A 12,019-nucleotide genomic window follows, 5' to 3' on the forward strand; every position below is an offset into this window, starting at 1 on the left:
TCGAAAGCTCCTTCAATGTCCATGAAGACGCTGACTAGGGCTTCCTTTTTTTTCGAAGGTATTCTCCACCTCTCTCACTAAACTGTGGAGAGCAGTGGTGGTTGATTTTCCTTCTATGTATGCGTGTTGTGTGGGACTAAGTGGGTGTACCAGTAATATTACGTCCCCTTATGTGTCTATTTTATTATTTTTTCCATAGTTTTCACCATGAAGGAGGTTAGGCTTATGGGTCTGTACGAACTGGGTTTTGTTGGATCCCTGTCATTTTTTTCCGCAAAAACACCACTAGTGCTATCCTCCAATTCTTTGGTATATATCCTAGGGCGAAACTGCTTCTAAATAGAATGCTAAGGGTATTTAATAGAATGTCCAGCCCCTCTTGAAGAAGGGCTGGAAAAACTCCATCCGCCCCAGGAGATTTAAATGGCTTGAACGATCTTATCGCCCATTTAATTCTTTCGTGTGTGAATAGTCTGTTAGACACCTGTCTGGCTTTTGCCACCTCCCGACTGGATCCCCCCCCCATATAGAGAATAAGTATCCTCATTACGAGTTAGCTGACCCCCCGGGAAGTGTGTCTCCAGAAGTAGTTCTAAGGTCTCCTTCCTGTTCATTGTTAGGTCACCATTGTCCTTTACTAGAGTCCCCCATAGGATTTGTATGCTCCGTTTGAGAGTTTTTTGAAGCCTGGATGCCTCGGGAAGACTGTTAATATTTTTACAGAAATTCCTCCAGGTTTCTTCTTTTGTTTGTTCTAAGTTCTTTCTTATATTCATTTTGGGCCTGTAGATAAGGGAGCCAGTCGTCTGTCCTTTTTGCCCATTTTAATAATTTCCTTGTTTTGTTTCTTAATGTTTCCAACCTCCCAGTCCACCACGGCACATCCCTCTTCAACCGGTTTTTGCCTGGGAGGACAGTTTTTCTCGTAGGCCTTTATTATAGCTTGCTCTACTATTTGTGTGCAGACCTTTCTAATTCAAATTCATTTTTCTGAAAAGGGTCCTATTTCTTCAACTCTTCTGCCAGGGACTCTCTGTAACCTTTCCAGTTGGTCGATTTAGGAACCCTGTGGGTCACGTATCTTTCCCCTATCTCCTCTATGTCGAACCTAATTGGACAGTGGTCCGATAGTGAGGCCTCCTTGGAGACGTGCCACCTTACTATATTTATGTTTTTGAGTCCTGTAGATAGGGTTATGTCCAGGACTTCTTTCCTATTTCTAGTTATAAAGGTTGGGCTTGACCCTCTATTCTCTAACACTAGATCATTGCTGAACATAAACTGTAGAAGTTCCTCACCTCTCTTGTTTGTGTTCGTACTTCCCCAATACGTGTGGTGAGGCATTGCAGTCGCAGCTGAGAATGAGGGCCGAGCCTCTGTCTCTGCAGCTCTGCAATAGTCTTTCTAGTTCTTTTGGTGGGCAGCTTGTTGACGGGTTGGGGAAGTAGGCTGAGGCTATAGTAACCTCTCTGTCCCCTTGCAGTGAAGCCACCTTCACTGTAGCCGCCACCAGATCCCTTGTTATTAGATCTGTAATCGGAAAAGACTGTTATTAGTTTTGAAGTTAGAATACAAGTTCTTGGGTTTTTCAATTGTTCGATCATAAATGAGATTACCTACCTGAGTTGTCAGTCCTCTGATGCAACCTCTATTGATCCAAGGCTCCTGGATTAGGGCGATATCCAGGCCTGTTGAGATAAACCTTCTTCCCAAGATGTCAGTTGCGCCCTTTGCATGGTGTAGGTTTATCTGTATTAGGCGCATACTTACGCCTTTTTCCCACCTCCCCCAGGTGGTCCATCCCCGTCTCTTCTTCTGGATTGCTTGGAGACTTTATCCCCTTTTCTTCCTCGAGCCGAGACGGATGGTCCTTTGAGCGAAGGTCCCTTCTTCAAGAAGAGAGAACAGGTGGGTCTTTCTTCTTCGACCGCTGCACTGGCTTGTGGAGTAGACCTTTTAGGTAAGGTATGTACAGATTGCTCTGACACCTTCGTGGCCTCCTCCACTTCCATCTCTTCAGCGGTCATTTTTTCTGTGGTGACCGTCTCAGATTTCTCTGTAGTCCCCTCTTCCCTTGTGGGTTGTTCTATGTTTCCTTGATGTTGTTTTTTCTTCAGTCTAAGCTGAACTTTCCCAAACTTGTAGCCGATCCAAGGACCTTCCTTCTCAAGCTTGTTCGCTGTAGCGCAGTCGACTGCCAGGGTGAGTAGGACAGACTTCCCCTCGTCGCTTCTCCGCAGAACATTCCATTCTCCGACAGATAGCTCTTTGTTTTGTCCTTTTAAGAGCTTCATTATCTTTTCGGTTTGTATCAAGTATACTGTCAGGAAGATAGACAGTCGCAATTCTCGCACGAGGGATTTCTTCCTCTGGTACTATCCTTAGACTGGCCTCTTCCCAAGGCTTTAGGGAGTCTTGCTTTCCTTTAAGCCATTCTGCTGTTTCCATGTTTTCGCAGGTGAAGATTAGAACCCCTTGTCTCCTGTTTGATACCGTAGAATCTTGGAGAGTAGGGACCCTCCTGTTCCCTCCACGATAGCTTCCAGGATGAAGCTCTGGATCTTCTCCATCTGTTCGGGCTTGTGAGTAGGGTCTCGGGAAAATTGGAGTGCAAGACCCCCTACCCTTATACCAGCTACCGCTTGTTTGTAGGAAGGTTTCTGGGGGTTGTCCAGATTGCTCCTTGCGTTCCCCTTGATTTCCTTCGTTCTTTGTTTTCTTTCCTCTGGTGGGCCTCCGGAGTGGATCCATCAGAGTGAGGTCTTTTTCGGTTTCTTTCCCTCTTTTTGTTTGTTCAAATTTTTTTATTTCTTTCTTCTGGAATTGGTTTAAGGCCAATTCCCTGGCTTCTTCTTGGGAATACCCTCTTTTTCGGAACCAGACCATGCGTTTCCTGGCGGCTCCACATAACTTAGGCAGTGCTGGGAGCTGTCTCTCGACTTTTGCTCCCTCTTCCTTCTGGTGATCGCCCTCCAGTATCGCATCTTCTTCATCGGTTTCGACTCTAACCGAGTCGGAGGCTGTTGGACTTCTACTAGGAAGTCCGCCCTGTTTTTTGGGTTTGATCAGATTGCTAGGGTCAGAGCCCCATCATCAATCCCTCTGTGTTTCGTGAATTTTCATCCACATTTTTGAGTGCTACAAGAGCTCTCTGGTTTTGTTTGTTTTTCTTTAAATTCTGTACTCATTGTGTTCCCACGAGTAGCGGAGATCTAAAGGTCACCCCAAGCATTGTCCCGCTCTACTTGGGGAAGGCTAGGTTTAAACTGGAGGTCGCCCAGGTATCCAGAGTTCGCATATTTATGACCAAGCTCTCCCTTGATCACGCAGCCCTCGGCATATGCTGTTCCACCTTGGCTTGGATTAACAGAAGGAAAATTAGAATTAGAATAGTTTAAGATAGATTGTTGGGAAGATTACCCGACAGGTGAGAGTAGTGGGGAAAAGAAAGTTAAAAATTGGGATAGTTCAACAGAAAGCCCGCCAGATCAGCTCAGCCTGATCGGAAGTATAAAAGAAGACAAGATTTGGATCAGGCAGTTCCCAGTGCACGCGCACGAAAGTACAGCACTCAAGAAGAGAGAAGGTGGCTGTGCGTGTGCTTCGTGGACGCTCTGGCTTGGCACATGTGTTGGGGTATGAAGACCCCGCCACTTCGCACCCAGCTATAAACTTTCTGTCTGTCTCTTTTAATTGTTCAGCTGCTACGAATAGTCTGCACCTTTTACATTTTTCTCTATGTATGGGTGACACCAATATTTTTTCTGCGCATTCTTCGTTGTCTACGACGTAGAAAACATGCATTTATGTCTTCCTCATCCTCACTAGTACTTGACATGATCGATAAAGTTACACTCCGACAAATAACTATTCAATTATTGATAATTTATCGAGTAAAAAATGTGAATGTAAACATTACTATACCACTATACGCATGTTCCGCACAGAGATCGCCAACTGATCCACACCCAGTCGCGTCGTGTGTGGAGTCAGGTTTATTTTGGTTGCAAACTCGTTGCGTTTGAAACTAGTTCTAAACTCTGGTTGCAAACGGGTCGACCCGTGTGTGGTAGGCCTAAAAGTACATGCCTGAAAAATATAATGTCTAAGTTTGTTGCACTTCACAATAAGGCTGAACAATTAATCTACATACTATTTGTTTTTTATAATTTGATATTTATGTACTTTACTGAGAACTTCATCTTTGTGTATAATTCTGTCCACCATATATTTTTGGTATTTATTGTTATAATACTGTATTTATAAAATAAAATAGTAGATTAGCCGTATTGCTTGGATGCATTTATTTGTTCAATACAATAAGCAACATTTTACAACGTGCTGTAGCTGTTCAGTCAGAACAAAATTTGTGCATTTACTTCTTTCTCAATATCTATGTTTTTGTCTTTGTTCTTCTCCACCACCTATCTGCTGAGATAACTGTTTTGTATTTCAATAACATTGACATCTACTGGATACAACATCTCTTATGCTAATCTACAATGTAATGTGCAGGTTGGTAATATGGGAAGAGGAGGAAGTGCTGGTAATACAGTTCGGATGATCTCGGCCAGTCAGACACCCCAAGGCAGGACACTCTTCACTGTACAGACCACCCCCATGTCTACTCCAAATAAGGTGAATCTAACTGATATTAACTTAATTTTTTAATGAAAACTTTGAGTATTTTTAGTATGCGGGTGGTTTAATAAGTCTGTACAAAGTTAGAAAAATAGCAGCACGTCTGTTTCTAAATAGTTTTTGGTAAAAAGCAACTCTTGGAGATACTGATATGTTCATCTATACTGTATTATTATTGTATGTTACAAGTTAAGTTTTTAGAACAAAATTATTGCAAAAAAATCTTGTCATCTGTTCCAATAACGATTTAAGAAAAGGCATATGGAGGAGTTTTGTTATTTTTGGCTTTACAAAGAATACACCTATGCCTCTAAAGCAAAAAGAATAGTCCAAACATTAGGTTGCCAGAGGAGAATGCATACCAAAAAAGACAGAGTTCAGTCAAGAAGGTTATGAAGAACATAGATTCTTTTTTAGATCATGGGGTCAACTAGGTCTCATTTTACGATATTGTATGAAAACATCAACAAAATATTGTGCTGTATGTGTAATAGTAAAGGTGTAGAAGATAAAAACTTCATTTTTTTTTAAGAAACATATAAAATAAAATTAGGCTTTCACCATGGATGTATTGAAAAAATACCACACATTGTTGAGAGACATTTTTATAACAAGTTTTTGTTTTGTTCATAAAAATATTATATCGTACAACTGTACTAGCAAATCCAGTTTCAACTCTACCAACTAGAACTACAAAAATACAATGTTAGCAAGCATTGGCATACCATTTCTTTTATCTTGGTTAATTTTATTCATAGTGCTCTAGTACTCTATGTACATACAAATTGATTGGAAAAGGTTAATGATTAGAATTGTAGATTTATGTAGTCACTCTTTTTAGTTTTTACTAAGATTTTTTTAGCGTATACTAGGCTCAAATAAAAGAGTATGATCCTAAGATAAAAATACATTGTAAAATAAACATGTTTCATCTAAAAAAATTAATATATATAATAAAATTTAAAAGATTTTAATTTTTACTATTTAACATGTACACCATTGCCTTGATATTCTATTAATAAGTGAGAGAAAGACAAGGTATAACACAATAATGAAGATAGTTGCTATGGCTACATCCTCTGTCCCAGTGTCTATTCTAGTCATTGTAGATAACTTGTCTCTGTGCATCACTTACAGGTACAAGGACCTCCGAGGGTGGTAATTGATAAGCGACCGATCAACACTACAATGAAGATAGTTGCTACGGCTACACCCTCTGTCCCAGTCTCTACTCTAGTCACTGTGGATAACTTGTCTCTAAGCACCAGTCAGGTTCAGATACAGAAACTCGCTAAACAAGTTGGCAATCTTTCAGTGAGTACTCCACTAATATATTATTTAGTATAGGTTAGGGCTCAAACTGGTTTCATTCACTCTTGTACCACTGAAGGTTCAACTAATGTATGTCTTATATAAGCATTGTTTTTTATACAATCCCTTGATATAAAGAATGCTTAAAAAAGATCGCCAGTTGTGATATATCAAATTAAAAGATTTAATAAAAATAAATACATCAACATGTTCATATAAACTTCTTATTTCATGTATGAAAAATTATATAATGCATATGGCCTCCTCTACTGCACTGGGATGCCTATGAAATTCAGTATGACTACGACAAGTTTCCACTTCTATTTTGCCTTTAAGTCACTTATGTTTTGGGATTTTTTGGCACCAATAACTTCAAATAGCCCCAAAGATGAAAGTCACAATGTGTGTCAAGTCACACGATCTTGGTAGCCATTGATGGGATTCTGAGAAATGACATGATCCTAGAACTGTTCACAGAGCAACATAATTGTTTTGCAGACAGGTGGCAATTAGCACCATTCTGCTGAAACAACTACTCATCAATGTCCATTCCATCCAAAAGAGGTCACAAAAACTCCCTCATCATCATATGACATCAGTCTCCATTTACGGCCATTGCCTGCCCTTCTTGATCTTAAAAAAAATAAGGGCTAATGAAGCCACCTGACCAAAAGCCGCACCAAACTGTCACTCACTGTACATACATTTCACTTTCTTTAATTATGGTTGGGTTTTCTGAACCCTAGATTTGGCAGTTCTGCTTTATTAACAAATCCATTTAAGTGGATATGCGCTTCATCACCGAAGATGATTTTGTTTCCGAAGCTGTCATCCTCCTGCCGTTTTCGCAATACCCAGTCAACAAACTGTTGCCTCTTCTGATGATCTGCCACTTTCAAATGTTGCGTCAACTGAATTGTATATGGGTGATGTTTGAAATCAGAAAATACTCCGTACAGAAGAACATCTTAAACCCAATTGTTGAGAACGGTGACGTATTGATTTCACTGGACTAAGAACCACATTGTCACGAACAAATGTAATGTTCAACTCAGTTCGGCCAGAATGACAATGTCCAGAATTTTTAAGGTCCCCTGTTAAATCCGTTTTAAAGGACTTTTAAATGAATTTATGAACTATTGATTCATTACGTCATAGAGTAACACCTGACTAGCAGCATAACTCTCCACTCTGATAAAACGTTTTGACGACTAACACTTTGCACACATGTAAACTTCTCCATGGTTAAACACAAATTGCAAGAACAACAGAAACACCAGCTGTGTCAATAATCGAAATATTCCCGGAAGTAGAAACATTTCTTGGAGGTCAAACATTGTTGCCAACCGATAAATGAAATTTACCAGCCGTTTTAAAACCGGATTTTTTCATTACCCTTTATTAACAAAAATTAGGTTCCTTATAAGTATAAAAAATATATAAGTTTTAAATTTGCTAATTTGTTGTTCTGCTAGTTTGAAGTTTTGAATGCTTTGTTATGGTTTGAATGTTATAAAAATCCCAACGTATACAATTATGTACAGATCAAAAATATGTCTATGCATACACAATTTTTATTTCATCAATTGTTTTAGAGTAATATTTGGACAAAAATTCATTTACAAGTTTTTATTATTTTAAGCTATTTTTAACTCTTTTTTATTGCTACTGACAACATCACGAATGCGTATAATAGTTCTAAAATAAATCAATACTAGTTTAACAAAATTTTATGATTTTAAAAAGTAAATTTTAAAGATTTGTAATATTAACATATGAAAATGGTGGCTACATTTCCCCTTGTACATACATACTTCAAGGAGTTCAAGAGAGAACCAATAATAGCACAGAAAGTAGCTAGACAGACTGTTGGATTATTTGGTTATTGTAAGTACAGTAAAAGCCTGTTATAACATCTCCCAAGTATAATGTTCTCTCACTTTTAATGTTTTTTTATATTTCACTGATGGAAAATTATCTTTATTAGTGCAAAGAATCCTGCATTTAAATTATTCTGCTTATACAATCTGTTTTCACTACTTTTTAATTGCTTAGAACATTTTTTTCTAAAACTGTTTTCAGCTATTTTTATAGGATACACTGTACGTGGGAGTTGTGGTGATAGTCTCTTAACCACTACCGATCGATCATCACAGTAGACAAAGAACGTAACACCCAAGACTATTTTCTTCTCAAAATTATTCATTGTTTACCAGTTCGACATAAGGGAGATTTCACCTACACCTATGTTGCCGGACTGGATGTGTTGGAATATGAACATGAATCCATTCCAATAGTGATGTGACAAATTCATTTGATTGATTCTAAATTTAAATTTGTTTAAGATTCAGTGGATTTGAGATTCGGCTTTGACACATCATTATCTTCCAGTTTCTCCCATGCATTAGATAATCACTTAAATGCCTAAAAAAGTGATTTGACATCAGTGCTAGTTGTATCGGTGGGAAAACGTTATAACAAGTTTTTTACCCATAACGTAGCTATGGTGGGAAAGGTTAATTCAATAAGAATGTAGAGTTTAGCTTCATTTTACCTTCCTCTCAGTGCAGCATCTGAAATCTGACGCTGTCACAGACTTGGCTCATGGAATCTTAGAGTCAACGTCCTTCTGAAGAGATATAACAGAATTGACGATGTAGATGTTTGACAAAAACTATCATTTCGACATCACAGACATCTAGACCACAAAAGACGAAAGAGCTCTATCGTTTCTCACCAGCACTCAGTGTAATCTAGATGTAGAGGTGTTCTTATTGTGTTTCTGATAGTTGTTCTTCTGATGTCAGGTGTCAAGTCTGTGACAGTGTCGGATCTCAGAAGTCTTTTTAGATTGACATTTTTAGAAGTATCTACTTATGTACTAATTTAATTAGTACAGTTTTTATTATGGTACCTTTAAGTATGTCTTTGTTTGTTTCAGTCAATTAAACACGAGCCAGAACTAAAACGAGCTACCTTGAGATTCAAGAATCCAAAAGAGGCTGAGAAATTTTTCTTAAAGTTTCATAGAAAAATGATTGATCTATCAAGAATAAGTGTTACTGTAGTACCAGAGTAATTGTTTAGATTTCTCTGATTTATCTTTCAATAGCTTGAGAAATACTTATCAAAAACATATAATTTGTCATAGAAAACAACCATGTAAGCTAATAATCCAAAAATAATAATTTTTTTCGTTATATACGTATCCTAAAGTTAGAGAGATATAGATGGAAGTTACTTGGATAGTAAACATAGTGTATACTCATTTCCTTACAGACAAATTGTGTTTTTGACTAAAATCAAACAAAGTTCTTTAAGTTTATAATTTGTAATGAGAGGATCCAATTTTTAATACCTAATTATGCATGCATAATTAGTTATTAGGTATATTTAACTGAGCTTGTGAAGCTGAATCAATATTGGTAATGACTTCACATTAGTGTCATAGGTGAGTAGTGAATTAAGCATACAGACATATCAATGTCATGTTTTGATGATCAGTGAACTATGACTATCTAAGGTTGTTAGATTCTGAAGACTTTGTAAAACGATTCTATAAAATAAATAAGATGTTTATCTTAAAATTGAAGATTTCTACAGAGAAGACAACTAATCGAACCATCTTAGATGACGATTAGAAGTATGAAAGAGTTAAGGAAGATAAGAGAAGATTATGATAAGATGAAATGGTTACATCTGGAGGATAAGTTACAGATTATGAGGTGTTTGTTAGTAGTTCTGATGGGTCGTCTTCTGAACTGAGTAGGGAGCGACAATCAACTGTCAGAGCGAACACCACACCAGTAAGCTTTAGTTTCACCTCTAATTTGTCTTTCTACTCTGTCAACAATAATCATCATCATCAGAAGCCATGAATTCAAAATTAGTTCTACGGATTTTGCTCTGCATTCAGAGATGTTTTAAACTTAATTCTAGGCTAGTATATTTTATAAATAAATACATTCAAATGTTTATTGTTTGATTAAAACTATATATATATATCCATAAATGTCTGATATAATATATTTAAAATATTTTAACAATGTTTGTGTTATATAGTAGTTGTAATTGTTTGTGAGGGTTTTGTTGTAGATTTTATTTAATATACATCAATAAATGTGCTGTAGTTGGCTTAAGAGTTTCATTACACAGTTCACAATTTATTGTTAGATTTTTATATTTATTTATTGTAAGGTATGTTTAGCTGATTTATTTTATTGATAAGGATATTAAAAAAATGTATGCACATATTGCAAACGGCAATATTTCTCATACATTCCTCAGTCTTAAATTAATATTTGAGTTTGAAATTTGTAAAGGAATCTTGATTTGTTGTTCAGATGCAGTTATCTTATTGTTTCTTGTAATTATAATCTATTACAATGAATTTACAATAGTTAGAACTCAATATAAAATGTTAAAATGAAATTTTGAAAACATTAGTATTTTTTTACTTAATGTTATTAAACTTAAATTATTTTGTATCGTTTGATATGATAATTGTTTTGTTATGTTATGATTATTTACATTTTTTATATACTTAGTGGAGTTCTGCTAATCTGAATTTATTGAGACTGAACACTATTTTAAATAGTTAAAAACGTAACTAAATAGACTATTGAATTATAATTAGGTCCATGTCTTCAAAAGCCACAGAAGATTTTGGTGTTTTGCTGTACATTACAAAGACTCTCATTGGTTTAGTTTAAACTTTATTGCCAGTAAACCGTTTTCAGAGTAATTTTTAACTCTCTTCCGTACAAGAGAATGGATTTGCCCAAATCTACTCGCTGGCCAAACCTTGACTCCTGTGTAAGTTGTCCCAATCGCCCTGCCATTCATAACTGCACAATATGTTAATTTCTTGACAAGTGCTGCACTCTAGATGTGATGCTGGAAACTATTTCGACTAGTTGGTAGTTGCAGAACATTCCCCTATTCTATTCTTATTTTTATCTTGATTGTTTACGGTTCTGCACATGGTTATGTGCCATTATATTTTAGTATCATAGCGAGTTCAAGTTGCAACATTAGTTGCAGCAAAATAGATCATGACTTATACATTCGGCTTCATTGTTATATGTATGCTGTTTTCAAATTATTTTCCTTTGTATTTTTGCAACTTAACATTAAAAATAAAACGGAAATGGAAATGAAAAAACTAAAAATGTTATTTACCACCTTAATAAATAACTTTGCCTTAATAAAACCGTGTTGTGCTACTTTAGTCCGTGTTAGTTTTGAAGTTACATTTTTAAGTATTAAAACAGTACAAAAACAATTTTAGTTTACAAGACAACTTTTGTATAAAGTAAAGAGTTATCCGTTATGTTTTTTGTTTGAACGGCTGGATAAATAGGTCTCGCTACGGGTACATGAGCACTACTTAATGAGTATGGAAGAGAGTTAAATATGTGCACAGAGATTTGTGAGATGAGAAATGGGGGAAAAGGGTGTCTTGCTATCAAATCCTTAAGAAAATCTCAATTCTGATATTAATAAAAGTGTTAGGTCTCATTTTCTAAATTTACAAAAGTCTTCTGAATGTTTACTGGAGGTATTGACTGCTTACTAAAGCTAACGTAGATTATAAATTTCCAAAAAAATTATTTGTTCTGGTATATTTTTATTATCTTAATTGTTATTAAATTTGTTTGCATGTGTTAAATGGTTACCAGGAATTAATGGGTATTGTTTAAATAAAAAATTGTTTACGTTCTTATTCATTTCATTGAATTTGAGTGCTTTGACTAAAAAGGTTTTTTTAATGTTATTTCAATTCTTACTCTAGGTATTGTATTTGGATTAATGAAATTTTCATGTTATCACAATTCAGATTAGCATAACTCTACTGAAGTTGAATTTATCACATATCTGTATTTTTGCATGAAGAAAATAATGTGTGTATATTTTACACGTACCACAAACATCGGCAATAAATGGCAAACAAGAGCAATAATATGCCGTTACAATAAAATTAAAATTCTGTTTAACCTATTCTCATAGATATTACAAAATTGTATTGTAACTTCATGCCTACAGTTTTATGGTGAAATATTCCAGC

General features: G+C 36.1%; 1 protein-coding gene across 1 annotated transcript in view; it reads left to right on the top strand.

The window, feature by feature from the left end:
- The window catches only part of LOC124360525 (RNA-binding protein 33-like), a 53,972-nt gene extending 43,886 nt beyond the window's left edge, over window positions 1-10,086 (top strand). Inside the window, exons 13-15 of the mRNA XM_046814224.1 lie at window positions 4,516-4,638; window positions 5,779-5,955; window positions 8,894-10,086. Of these exons, the coding sequence (XP_046670180.1) occupies window positions 4,516-4,638; window positions 5,779-5,955; window positions 8,894-9,031 (438 nt within the window). The 3' untranslated portion in view covers window positions 9,032-10,086. The remainder of the gene's footprint in view (window positions 1-4,515; window positions 4,639-5,778; window positions 5,956-8,893) is intronic.
- The last annotated feature ends 1,933 nt before the right edge of the window (window positions 10,087-12,019 follow it).

The sequence above is a fragment of the Homalodisca vitripennis genome, chromosome 4 (genome assembly GCF_021130785.1).
Source record: "Homalodisca vitripennis isolate AUS2020 chromosome 4, UT_GWSS_2.1, whole genome shotgun sequence".
NCBI lineage: Eukaryota > Metazoa > Arthropoda > Insecta > Hemiptera > Cicadellidae > Homalodisca > Homalodisca vitripennis.